General features: G+C 40.6%; 1 protein-coding gene across 2 annotated transcripts; it reads right to left on the bottom strand.

Moving 5' to 3' along the window:
• Positions 1-6722: 6722 nt before the first annotated feature.
• mvk (mevalonate kinase) lies at positions 6723-14611 on the bottom strand. 2 transcript variants are annotated; one of them, XM_029438851.1, is made up of 10 exons: positions 14206-14611; positions 13685-13832; positions 13111-13255; positions 12081-12236; positions 11049-11152; positions 10869-10914; positions 10597-10687; positions 10050-10169; positions 9734-9887; positions 6723-7677 (listed from the first exon to the last, which is right to left on the bottom strand). In XM_029438851.1, exons 3-10 carry the CDS (start codon positions 13248-13250, stop codon positions 7526-7528), a joined length of 963 nt encoding a protein of 320 aa, XP_029294711.1. In that variant the 5' UTR covers positions 13251-13255; positions 13685-13832; positions 14206-14611; the 3' UTR covers positions 6723-7525. The 2 variants fall into 2 exon arrangements, with proteins under 2 accessions (XP_029294711.1, XP_029294710.1); XM_029438850.1 differs by having other exon boundaries at positions 14231-14611.
• Between the last annotated feature and the right edge of the window lie 94 nt (positions 14612-14705).

Here is a 14705-nt window from a genome sequence, read left to right as displayed (position 1 = left end):
ACACAGGGAGTTATTTTCAATAAAAAATAATCAATCTAACAAAAGCCAAAGATAATTACTATGCTATTAATTCACACACCACAATTCAGTGACAGTAAAAAGCTCTTACAATGTTTGATGTTTGCTATTGGGTGACTACACCCACAACATTAATATAAATATGTTTACACTATGGTAAATATGTAAAATGTCACATCATTCAATTAAATTAATGTTCCACTGTCAGTGGTGGAGGAAGTATTCAGATCCTTTACTTAAGTAAAAGTCGCAATAATGTAAAAAGTATTCCATTACAAATAAAAACGCTCCTTTAAATTTTACTGTAAAATGAACCTAACATATCATAAGTAAAAGTAAACGTTAAGTGTTATATTGTTATACTATGTTACTACTTCTGATATTTCAAGAGGTGAGCAGCATTTTCATTTTCTAACACGTGTAAGGGGTACCAACTTCATAAACTGTAGTTTAATATATAGCAAAGGATTACATTTTATAAGCTGTTATCATGTTTAGTGCGTAAAATGTGTTTCTGAAAATAAAGTATCCACGGCTGGTATGTAATGGAGTAAAAAAGTAGCAAATACAGTGACGTAGAAGTATAGTTGTAACTGAGTAAATGTATTTAGTTACTTACCATCATATAGATTCAATGAAACCAAACTCTTTATAAAACTTTACACTGAATCAATCATTTGGACTACAGAAATGTGAAGAATGATAATATGACAATATGAAATAGTGCAGAACCTACAGAGCTCTGCATGAGACGAGGAGATCTTTTGCTTCAAAAAAGTTTCTTATAGAAACAAGCAGCAGAAATGGTCATAATAATGGCAGTTGCACATTTAGCAGTTGAAGTGCATTCAGCATTCAGAGTGAAAGCAGGATCATGTGACCGTTGGCAGAGTTTCTAAGTTCTGGCCCAATGGACAGAGAGTAAACTCCACAGGGGAGTCCCCGGGGAGCGAGACATGCCGGGTTTGAGAGGGGTTATTGGACTGTGCTGTCTCTCTGACTGTGAGCCACTAGGGACCAGAGCAGAGGTGCCTGATGGTGCACTGAAGCCTGAGTGTGACACCTGGGCTGTCTGTCATGGCCACAGACACAGACAATGTGACACTTGACAGGATAGTAGTTGAGGCTGCAACACCAGAAGTCAAGACCCGGCTGACAGTACGGATGAGAGGCGTGCAGTTCAACTCAATAATTTCCCCGACACACTTAAATCCAAGCCGGTTTGTCTCCTTCCTCTTTTCTCTTTCTTTTCATTTCTTCATGTGTTCACGGCCCTTTAAATAAATCAGGTTCCTGAGGAGGCTGAACTCATCAATTAGAGTCGTCTGATGAGACTGTGTGTGTATTAATCAACAGTGTGAGGCGTGTGACAGTCTGAAAAGAGACAGGATGAAGGGCTGCAGCGCAAGAGAGCTTAAGGGGAGTTCTGACGAACAGGCTCTTAAGATGAATTTCCCAGTCTGCATCGCTAAACTAAACTGATATCCAATTATGTTCCCAACATCGACAAGCTAACGGAGCAGCTGTGAGCAGCATAGGCTTGCAGTGTCAGAATTGGCCAGGCGCGAGGCAGAGAAACCCAGGACCTTGAAGGAGATGTCACAAGGAGGCCGGAGTCAGCCGCTTGAGTGAGCGATGGTCCACACGCTTGCCTGAAAGCATGACATTGCCGAAGGGGGAAAAACACCATTTTATCATTCAGTGCGATTCGCACCCTCTCTCCCTGTCAAACATGCCATATGTCCCCGTCACAGGTCGTCTTGCTGGCTTATCGAGTGTGACAGGGCTATTCACACACTGCTCCCAATCAGACACCATCTCCTCCAGAAAAAAAATCACCACCATAGCACAGTGACAGGCTGTCAGGCAGAGGGCACCAACCTCCACAGGGCCTTGGTTGAGAGTCTGCCCATGCGGGGGAGGGGGCAAAGGCCAGGGGTTACGATGGGAGACACAACGCAGGCATCCACACGTCCACACACCTCATGCACACTCATACTGTTGACACTTTTCCTTTGTTATTAAATGAGCAACAAGGCAGAGCTAAAAAAAAATCCCAGTCCATACACATCAAAGCATTAAACAAAAGCTTTAATTAAAAGTTCTAATAAAGCTTTTATGTGTAGAAACTTTAACTCTGTTTCATGATGAGTCTACACAGTGCTCTCAGCAACATCGAAACAACGCTTTACAGGGCTCACACTGTTTATACAACTCTTCACTCGCTCATTCGACTTGGCATTTCACTGTAGATCATGTGAAACAGGTTATTTGCCTGGCAGGAAACAAACGTGGTATGTAAACTTCTCCTGCGACCAGGTCACCAGCGTATTTTCCTAACCACTAGACCATATAAGCTCCTTATGTGTTATGCCGATCTGAGGCTACAAGTCAAGACAACCACAAGTCCCTGAAATCCATATGTAGGGCGCACAACCTCAGAGTTTTTGAAGAAGATTTCCTTCTCTCTATGCACTTCTGGAGTCTGCAAATGTTTACTTCGATGCCAAAGAATTTCCATGGTACTTAGCCACTTGGCTCTAAACACAATAACACTGCAGATGCTGAATATATTCACTAAGTGAGCAATCAGTTGCAAAGTGGGCTGAAAATTACACTTATCCCTCACCCCATGATGATATGCATAGAGAAATATATCAGAGAGCAAGAGAAGGAGCAGAGGGGCAAGGGGGAGAAGTGGTATCACCTGATCCGTCTTATCTTAAAAAGCGGCGGGATGTGTCACCTCAACTCTTCAGAAAAAGAGATAGAACCCTCCTGGCACATTTTTATATGAAAGATTTCTGTGAAATGATTGCTAATCTATGCAAAAAAGCAATCAGTGACTCATTCATAATGCATGAGCAACGAGATACCAATTTTGCAACGCTTTCAGATTATTAGATGTTATCGTGAATGCAGCAGATGAAATATGAACACTCCTACCTGTCCCATTGTAATTACATGACTGCAGTGGTCGAGATATAGACTGGGAGAGGAGAAAATGTGCAGAAAGAAACATAGAGAGAGAGACAGACAAGCTGATAGAACATCCATTACTATCTGACTTCAGATAGCTGTAGAGGGGAATATTTGTTTCTAACAGCTTTATGTATCCATTTGTGCCATAATTTATCAACCTAAAAGCTGTGGTTTTAAGTACATCTGGCTGACGTTTTAATGGTCCATCAATCACACGGTGTCATGTGATAACATTTTGAGATGATCCTCCTCCCCGAGCCTCAGAGAAAAAAAAAAGAAATGAATCCAATAAATTGGCTGCAATCCCGGGGAAATGATGAGAACCTATTTCTAATTCAAAGCAAGTTCAAAGTATGAATGTAAGATAAGCTGCTTCTCAAATTAATTCAAATCAAATTTCATTTAGGATATTTTTGTTCTATATAGACCCCTAATGCACTGAATATATGCATGTGCCAGTTTCTAAACTGCAGTTTAAAGCCTGACAAAAAAAAATACAATTCCTGTTTGGATTACTGGCGTCAGATTAATAAATGTAATGTATTATCAAAGTATAATGTATTTCTTGCACAGGAGCAATAAATGCAAACGCATCCAAAAAAGAAAATATATATAATAATGAAAATAAACAGATTTAACATTTTTCTTTTAATTAGAAACACACTGCTAAACCTCTTATTTATCCAAACACATTTTAACAATCCAAGCAGGCAGAGCGATGAACTCTGACCTTCCACAGTCGGATGACCTCACAACTGGTCCCATATGAGACAGAGACCGGCACGATGTAGCGCAACCTCTCTTCTTCCTTCTTCTGTTTAAACATTTTTAAAACACAGAAGCCTGAATTTGTTTTTACTTCAGTGTTAACATGTACGGATTGCACCTGGAAGCCTTGTGAAAAACGCTGACAGATTTCATACTTTTACATTCTGGGCAACTTCGACACAAGGGATTTGCTCTTAAAACGGAGCACAGCGAGGATGAAGGGTGGTATAAAAATCAATAAGGCTTTTCAAAGGCAACAAGAAAAACCAGCGCCTTAGCCTGCAATTAAACAAGAGCGCTCCTGGCACCGAGGGATGACAGAGTATGTTGCAGGTGCCCTCGACTTCACAGAATCAATTACAGGATCGATACAATGACATGATACAATTCCATGATGGAAAATGGGACGTGGACGGGGAGTGTCTCTGTGTCATGTGTTTCAGATGTTTACAATAATACAGCTCAGGCAGGTCTATACACTGTGGGCCCATTACGTAAACATGAGTGAAGCCCAGCTCTAGACCAAACAGATCCTCCGGGTGGAAACTTCAGTTCAAATATTTTGTCTAAAAGGTAAGGAGAGGTTCCCAATCTGGGAGGTCGTGACCCCCGGAGAGCGGTCGCTAAACAAAAACCTGAAGAATCACAAGAGGACAGGAAAGCATAAGAAATATATAATTCTACCACATAATATCAAGTTTATATTTCTAAGTCCTTCCTGTAATATTTGTTTGACCTTTGACCCAGACTGAAATATCTCAACAACTGTTTGACGGATTACTGACTAATTCTTTACATTGATTGATGGTCCCGAGAGGACGGATCTGAATTACTTTGGTGATCCCCTGACTTTTCTTCTTAACGTCACCATGAGGTTCACCTTTCTCGACAATTCTTGCCATGACATTCTGCAGAGACATTCACGTGCTCCTCAGGATGAATTATGAGCAACATCCTCAGGTCAAAATACTTCAGTTTGTAACCAAATACTCACACAACTATTTCCCATCAGCCTCAACTGTACTGTGTGTTTAACGCTAATTAGCAAACGTTAGCATGCTAAAATACTAAACTAACATGGGAAACATTATACTTGCTAAACATCAGCATGTTTGCATTGTAATGTTGAGCATATTAGCACATTGACATCAGCATATAGTCACACAGAGCTTCTAGTTTGGCTGTAGTCTTGTTCTCTTGCAGATATATATGAATTACAACTGGTAAACATATGCAAGTAACGACGAGGGGTCCCGACTTTGCTTCCTTTTGAGGTCCAAGATGGTTAAAGCTGAAACCCGTATTCCAACTGCATATTTCAAGGAAAGCTCGTCCTTTACGTTGGATAAAAATGTATTAGGAAGAGCTGGGACAAAGGGAAGAATTCAATGTTCCTCCTTAAAACTAAATCCTTTGGCAGCGCCCTTGTACCCTGCTGTCTTAAATGGACCCCTGCTACTAACACCGTCCGCCAACTCCCACTTACCGAAAGGGCAAACACCCCCATGAGGATCATACAGCCCATCATGACTGAGAGGAGCTCATGCTGTTGATGTTGCCTCAGTCAGTGCGCCTATATGAATGCTCGGAGAGGATGATCGCACAAATCTTCCCTGCTGTGGCCAATTCCACATCTCCTTTTGACACAAATATCATGACATAAATTATAATATACACAGGCACAAGTAATTCTCCACTATAACACCAGGCGACATACTGTGATCCAGAGGCGTCTATATGTTAATGCAAATGCTCACTATAGGAAGTCATACACTGAGTTCGTAAAACCAGTGGCCAACAGCAACATGATATCCTGTCAGTCAGGTCTAATTCTGCGTTCAAACTTAATGGCTCCTGACAAGCATTTCACCAGTCGACTGAGGGACCAGAGGGAATATGCCACAGTGAGCATGACCACTCAGCAAATTCACATTTAACATTTCATTCCTCCTGCTTGGACAAAATGAATTATACATCCTTGATTCTCCCACATTGATCCATCTAGACAAAACTCCCTAAACGTTAAATGTTAAATGATTTGTACGTCTCCTTGCTCGCTGCTGGGACAGCATCTCTATCATTCTGACATTCTCCCTCTATCCTTGACCCCCTTTCCTCACTCCCTCTGTTATCTGAAATAATCTCAGGGCCTCTTTAGATTCTATTCATCAGAGCAGAAAGAAGCAGGCGCTGACATTGATAAAAAAAATACCATCTGTGCCTTGCAGGGGTAAAAAGAGGGAGAGAGAGAATGAGACGGAAAAGAAAGAGAGGGGCTTCAAATGAAGCAGGCGCTGTTGTCTCCCTCTTGTCCCCCTTCGTCAATGCCATTTCAATTGAAAAGCGCAGTGGTAATTAAATTCCAGCAGGGGTTAGGGGCAACTGTGCAGGCGCGCTGACGGGGGGCTGCCCTGACATAAAGATGACACAATTCAAGAGGACAGAGGGGGCGCCAGGCGGAAAAGGAGGGAGGGTGACAAATGTTGTGTATTCACGTACACTGCCAGATTCGTACTACTCAATCTTCATGACATTTAAAAAACAGAAAATGAAATGGATATTCAAACTCAACTGAATCCCACTATGACCTTTTCCCCAAATCAGGGATTTTCTGAGCAGATCCTTCGTCTGCATCTGCAGCATTTGCAGAATATTTCTTAACGCTTAGGAGGATGAGCAATTAGGTGGAGGAGAATTTGGGAAAGCTGGAGTGTGTGTGTGTGTGTGTGTGTGTGTGTGTGTGTGTGTCAGCACAAATCTGTGACTCACAGAAGGACGCTGGTTGTTGTTGATTCACATTATAGTGGCGCTAATCCAGAGGCTCCAGAGAGGCCACACACTCCTGCTGTCCCCCTCTCCCTATCCTCCATTAGCAAAACAAAACAGCTAGATGGTCTTTAACGGCAGAAACAAACAGCTCATGGCATGCATTATTAAAAACAAAGAAAACAATCTGTAACAGATATTCATCTATTTATTGTTTGAGATTTAAAATGAATAAAGCACAGAAAAGCATTTGGTTTAAACATTATTTTGCATTCAAACAATTGTATGTTAAAAGTAGAGGGAAAATAAAAACACTGGGTTGCGTGTAGATTCAAAGCCTTATACATCTTTATAAATATGAAATATGAAAATAATTTTTATTTCCTGGTCTCACCAACATTGTTTATGATGCAGAGAAATATCAAAGCACTTTGATCAACCTCTTTGTAGAACTGTGAAGACTAAAGATTAAAAACTGAATAATAATTGGGTTTTTGTCAAAGAATAAAAAAAACTATTAAAATCAGACTTTTACTCCGTCATCATTTAAGCAACAGTAAAATGAACACTTTCATTCTAGCAACAACATGTGTCAGCAATTAATGACCGACGGTCATCGAATACATTAAGGGATGTTGGCCCTACTCTGTTTAACATTTGGATTAAACTATACATTAATCTTGTCAGTTCCTTCACTTACACATTAATCAATTTATCATAAATCTTGTTTTAAAGAAAGCATTTGTGCAACTCCAACGCCATCTTGTGGACAAAGTGCTCAACACATATAATTGTACCGTTAAGTCAGTAATTTGTTAGAGACACAGTAGATTGTATCGTTTTTCAGGAAGATTCGGGAAACTCAGTCCAGCCCCACTCAGTGTGACATGTTCTTTGGTCCCCTGGGCTCACTTCATGTGCTGAGCGTACCTCAGGACTTGAGGTAAACGCACCAAAAAAGACAAAACGGTCCTCTTGTTCAGCCACAGTCTCAGTAACTGTTTAAAATGTCCAGAACTTCCTCCTTGACAGAGAGAGGAGAGTGCTGCTGCACACCCAGCCCTCCGATACTCGTTTCCCAGCAGTCAAAGCCGCAGTCTTTCAAGTCCTGCACTGTCGTCTGGACAACCGAGGAGTCCGTTTCTACAAGACAAATAAGTCATAATATAGTCATGTCAAAAGAAAATGTGTCAGAGTGTGCTATTAGTTATACATTAAAATAAAAAAGTAATACAAGATAACAAGACAGCTTTTGTTTGTATGTTTTAGTGTACAGTGCATGACTCAACAGGCAGCAGTGGTGCGTTCAGGGACAAAACTGCAATTTCTCTGCCACTGACAGCATAAGGACAACACACAACTACCTTGTTACTGAAGTCTTACTGATGATCTCATAGATGTAGAATAAGAAGCACTTCCCTGCTGTTTGTTGCAAAGGCAATGGTCCAAAGCCCACTTCAGCCACAGCTGCACAATAATACTTATGCTAACCACCAGTTTAAATGTAAAGCTTCAGATGCCAGCAATAAAATAACTTAACTTAGCGCTTGCTTCCTTAACTTAAGAGCTCTAACACAAAGGCTCTCTGAGAACATTAGAGAAGACACCAGCGATCTATTTTAATTCACGCAATTCACACAGATGGAAATCTTTGCAAAGAAAACAAATAAAGAGCATTTGGAAATCTATTTAGAGGATTTTAAACTTGTGAAAATTCAGTCTGCTGCAGGCATAAACAAAGACTGAACTTGCAGGTTCTTTGTTTGCTTTGTCAAAAAGAGGATGATTTAAAGTTTCCTTTTAACCAATTCCACAGTGTGACTTCCTTTATCAAATGCTATTCATTATATTATAGATCCATTGGAGGATGCAGTATCGCCTCGACACAATGAGGAATTAATTTGAATCAAAACACTTCATTTAAACCTGAAAGTTAATTACAAGAGCAGGTAAAGTAGAGCTTTACATTTTATTAAAATATCTTTACCCACAGGCCTTCCTCAGAGCATGAATAGCGTAAACAGCAATTCACTCGTACACAAATCAATCAAGGTAATTCAACAACATTCAACACATGTGTACAGCAGAGGACACCCGAATAACACTCAACAAAATACAAACTAGTATAGAGAACAGGAATACAATAATACAACTGCTGTGTCATGCGTCAAAGATTTAAAAGTAAATCTATTGTTATTATTATTAACTAAACTATTGTTATAACTACTATTATTAAGGCCTGTGGGGATCGTCCCGTTCGGGAATATCTCTTCCTCTAATGAGATGCAGAGAGGATGGCCATGTACGGTCTCCACGTAATGCCTGGCCATTGCATAGTCCAGATTTCCTGTTGGGTGCCGTTTGATGCTTGGAATTATTTTATTTATTTGTTCTATATACGGCTTTACACAAAGGTAGGTCAACATATAGACTACATTTGTATTCTTGCAGTTTATAAACTGGTCAGTAGAAAACATTTTACTGGGATGTTTGTAGCTCTTACAATTGTAAGTGTTGTTACATTGAGCATGTCTACATCTAGAGTGACCTTTCAGACCTTTCTAAGAGAATAGAGGAGGTGGTTTAGTGATCTTGTGAAGCGCAGCTCAGCACACAGGATGTGCCCATGTTTCTAGATGAGTTTTCCAATTTGTGCAGAGCAGTGATTAAAGTCTGAGATAAAGCAGGCCTTTGGTTCATTTTGTTCCTTTGTCTTTTCTTTAAGTACATTTTCTCTTTCAGTTATTTTAGCACGACGAAAGGCAGCATCAATCACCTCTGAAGGGCACCCTCTATTTCCAATCTGTTCACACATATTATTTGATTTTGACAAAGTCAGCAGAAGATGAGAAGTTATGGAGGTATAAATCTCAAGCCTGTAGTTGTATTGTTCTTCGTGCGTTTTGGATGATTACTAGTTGTATGTAGAAGAGCAATGGTTTACGAAAGATAGATGTTTAAACTGTGTTATCGTCTCCCTTAAAAATAGTCAAGTGATTTGCTGTTAACTCTATTCATCCTCTGAGGAAGGCCCAAACGCACCAGTAATGATATTTTAATAAAGATGTAAAGCTCTTAACACGCTTTGTTTGGCTTTTGAAAAACAAAAAGACGTAATCTTTGGCGTTACCCTTTCATACCAAAATATGTAAATGCACACTGGTGTGATATACACAGTAGAACAATTGGCCTACAGTACCTGGTCTCAGAAGGGTGATGCCGCAGCCTCCCCCCCCTGCGCCGGTTAGCTTGCTGTGGAGCCCTTTGGCCAATGTGACCCGGCACAGTGTGTCCAGGGAAGGGTGCCCCACGCCCATCACATTCAGATGGTGCTGGTTAATGTCAATGAGCTCCTATAAAAAGATATGACACAGCTGTTGTTATTTCCAGAGAATTAGTCATATAAGTGTGGATATAGGCTCCCTGGTTTAGGACATTTTACATAAAAACATTCCGATGTAACGTCTCAATTAATCGTTTATGATGCAAGATGCTTTCCACAATCTGTTTTGTACCTCTAGAATATTATAGTGCTCTCCAGTGATGGGCTCGCAGGTCATCTCTGAGAGGACTTTCTCACAAGTGCAGGAAAGGGCATCTACTGAGTCGAGCACCGGGGTCATGACGGTGGGAAACTAAAGAAGAGGACAACAACAAATACAGCAAATCAACGTCCCCAACAGGACTTGTGCACGGCATCTCTACACAAAGTCACCACTGCAGATTATGTGTCGAGCAACAAGTGTCTTTGTGCGTTTGTTTAAAAACATTCAAATACATAACTGATTGTAAAATGGCATGTTTGATTGTGGTTGTGCTCCAGCCTGATCACAACACTGATACAACACCGTCCAGGCCAATCTGTGTCTGAGGCAGAAATCTGCACACCTGCTGGTGTCACCAAGGCAACAGCACACAGGGGTGCTGGCTAAGAGTTTAATTTCAATATTTTATGAAGGCACTCAACGGGCTCTGGAGTATCTGCCATGCAAAAGCACTGCCTATTATATTAATTACAGTGTAGGCAAGTAACACGCGGGGGAGGAAGAAACCATTTAGTACCTTGTTAATCTTGTCCTTCACCCTGGCAACCAGTACCTTGGTGCTACGTGGTACTTTGGTGTTAGTGAGGAGGATTCTTAATAACGGCACCCTGGAAGTTAAGCAGACAGATCAGAGAGGTCATACAGATGTATTACTCTGGTGCCCTAATCTTACTTAGAAAATATTTGCTTTCTGTGGGGTGGAAATACACTATGATTGTTATTAACTCACTGTGTACTCTTTTTTGTTTTAATGAAATCAAATTAAAAATGGTTAATCAGTGTCATTACCTGCTCAGTGGTATTATCTTCCCGGCCAAGAATCTCAGCATGCCACCTACATACAGGGAAATCAAAATCATTAAATAGATAATCATCAAATGATAATGAACAGTGGTGGTTCTATTAAAGACAAAGGGAGGTATAGCACCATATGTACCGCACCGTATGCCAGAGAATATCAGGCCTCACCCCAGGTTCCTACAGCGTTGTCTACTCCTGAAGGATTACCATGGATGATCATCTCCCCCTGGAAAGCCCAGCTGTTGATCCGCTCCAGGTCCTGCTGACACCACCTGCAATTATTTGTAAATTAAAAAGGAGAACTTTGTATACTCAGACCCTCACAGACCTAACATCTAACTACCTCTTCATCTCTGAACCAATAGATGTTCAATAAATGATTAAACAGATGCTGTTTGTGATGATTGTATCTAAAAATGTGGTTCTCATTTCTGCCACTTTGAATGTAATCCAATAAACAAACTATAAAACAGACACAGAACATGGCTGTAATATTTACAAGCGAGTCAGACAGCTGTACTTCTTCTCCCTCTGTACTGAGGGCAGACTGGAGCTACAGTGACTCACTATCACCTCTAGAGGAACAAGTGGTATTACAGACTGGACGGAGCGCAGCTAGCTGTTAGCATGCTAACTTCAGTAGATATCTCTGCAACACAAAGACGTCTTTAACAAAACGTCAACACTGTTACCTCTTCACACTCTGCTAATAATGATAGTTCATTGTTTTAAGTGTAAATTCTGGCATATCTTACACAATGAACCTTTAAACACAGTTACATTTTATAAATGTGGCAGGATGAATAAAACAAATTAACACAACTGATAACCTGTAATGTAAATACCTGTAATAAAGTAATACCATTTTTTTTTAAGAAAACACATTTACACATTTATCATATATTTAACATTATACGTTTCTCAAAAATTGTACTAATTTAATTGCACGCTACAGTTTGGGATTGCATTATACTGTACAGGCATTCGTTGTTGTAGTGAATCCGTTTTTCTATTTAAGAAGAATAATTTAGTGATTCAAGGTGATCCATAAACTTCAAACCAGATTACATTAGGTGAGCATTATTATTTATTATTATTTTAGAGCATTTTCATCAGGCCTAAGAATCCTGTCTACAGTGGTCCACACAAACTGCACACACAGCTCATAAAAGAGACATTCCCTTCATATAATGTTGTTACCTGGCAGTGTGATCCCCCTCTTTGAGGGGGGCGGGGATGGCTCCACTAGCACAGAGCAGAGCTGCTGCCAAACACACAGAGTAGGCAGCACTTGACCCGAGGCCGGCTGCAGTTGGCAGCTCTGACCACACAGACACCGTCAAGCTGGGCAGCTCGCTGAGGAAATAAACATAAAAACTTAAATACTGGATCTATAATACCGAGTATTAAGTATTTCTGTAAATAATGTATCATATCCCCTTCTTTACTTTACCTAATCATATTACTTGAACAGCTACAGTATACATAACTAGAAGGAGAGTTTAATGGCAAGTAATCCATACACTACTATACGCAACAGAAACTTGCTTGACATTTCTGTCAATGTCTGTCAGGGAAGCTGCTTTTGAGCAGACAGGAGAATACGCTAAACTAATTGTTCGGCTCTTCTCTCGAGGGAAAAACACATCCAGACTTGTTAAAGGCTGCAGTGTGGCCCAGTGCCAAACTCTCATTAGTGGCCATCCTGTCAGAACCCATCACCTCTCTCAGACACGGTAGCACCTTGTCAGCGGCGATTAAACCTCTCAACAACCTGCAGCTCTAATGTTCCTGAGCATCCTCTGCGCTCGCAGCTGCTGGAGTCGCTGAAACTCACACTTACACACACACAGACACACACAGACACACACACACACACACACACACACACACACACACACACACACACACACACACACACACACACACACACACACACACACACACACACAGACACACACACCAGCAGGGGGCGACTAAACTGGCTGCAAAAGTAAATGACCCGATGATCTATGACTATACTAAACAATTCACCTGACAACTTTATGTTCTCAATTACTAGTTTCAAGTCTTCTTCAATACAGCATGATGACCATTTTGTAAATGATGGTCCCATTTAGAGTAAAATAGATGAGGCTAGGGTTAGGGCTTAGTCATTGGATTTCTGTGGCCATCTGAGCAAACAAGCTGCAATAATAACATGAACAAATGCTGAGAAGAACTATCTCACCTTGATCCAAACAGTGAGAGGTAGATGTAGAGGAATGATAGGGTGGCCATGTTGCAAGTATCCAAGTTTCCATTGGTGACACCAATAAATTCACGCAGTCTCCTCACAAGTTCAGCATCCAGACGTTTCACCTCCTCCATCTTACCTGTTAACAAAAGTTACAAGACACAGCAATCATCAAAATCACTAGTATATCAAAACAACACACACTTTCATATGTAGGTGTATGGAAAACATGCATACATCATAGTGTATATAATGAGAAATGATGATATTCATCTGGACAAAGGTAAGTTGTCCCAGTTAATAATATGTCCAAAGACTGATACCATAACAAAGTGTACCAATTTGCGAAAGCTGCATTATTGACATTATTTTAAAACTGTGGCAAATAATCTGAATATTAGATGTGATTGGAGCTAGATGTGCATTAATAGAAACGGGACAAAAAAAGTTTCAACACTGAAATGTCCCTGCATGTACTGGACTATGTGGTGCATGACGCTGATGCAACAGTAAAGAAATAACGGTGTATGTAGGTGTTAATGGTTCCCAGTGCTGCACCATCCCTTACCACAGGAATTTGGAATAAGCTGCTTCAGTTCAGAAAGGTCATAGCAGAGGAATGTGTCAATATTTGGGAGGTTGATGGAAACATTGCCAGTTGTGGTGCCTTTCAAATGTAAGTATGTTCTCAGGTTCAAACTCACAGCAAGAGCCACCTGTAATGGAGCAAAGACAACAGGGTGATTAAACAGTCAGACGTTTAGCCCATTCAGTGCATATTGTTTCAAGTAATGTTCCAGGGCATATCATAGTTTGTTTTCTATTGGATGTTTTTTTTTTAACCTTCAAGGTAATTATTGGTTTCCATCTTTTATAGTACAGTAGCTAAATGAACTTGCTTGTACTTAAATGAAAGTAGTGACAGCCTCTGGAACGAAGCAAAATCACATTTAAAACTTAATTCAGTACTTTTCTGTTGAAGACTGGCTAGAAATTCAACTTTTTGGTCCTGTAATGGATATTATACCTTTAGCTTTGACTGGTTTACCTTACCCAGCTTAACTTTTAAAATATCATACTCATCATCACCTCGGTTAGCTGTACTTCAGGTTACCTTTCCGTGCACAACCGCATGCTCTCCATGGAGGATCGCCTTCCCTGGAGCAGACACGAATATGTCCATGACTTGCATTTCTGTAACAGTTTCCAGAGTGCAAAAATGTGTCCAGAACTAGGCAAGTCAAACTTGTAACTGACAGTGATATTATTAGCTAGCTCAGCCACCTTCAGGTAATGTTAATCCTCCGAAGCACCAAGAAGCAGTTAACAACTCTGACCCGCGTTTTACATGAAGTATCGACAAATATAGAGAGTTCAACAAAACAATATGTTATTCAAAGTAAAAGGGAGTTCCTGTGATCACAGACTCTCTTCAACGCAGCGTGGATAAAACATGATAAAAACACAGCCGACACACAGGGGGAGGGACGGACATAGGTTTGGCTTCCAGTATCCAATCAGCGCCGCAGCTAGTCGAACACATATTATTTTGTCCAATCAGCGTCCCGCGCTCTCAAAACACAAGGTGA

This window comes from Cottoperca gobio, chromosome 9 (assembly GCF_900634415.1).
Source record: "Cottoperca gobio chromosome 9, fCotGob3.1, whole genome shotgun sequence".
Lineage (NCBI taxonomy): Eukaryota > Metazoa > Chordata > Actinopteri > Perciformes > Bovichtidae > Cottoperca > Cottoperca gobio.
The sequence above is the reverse complement of the archived record's forward strand: the minus strand, read 5'-3'. Positions and strand labels throughout refer to the sequence as shown.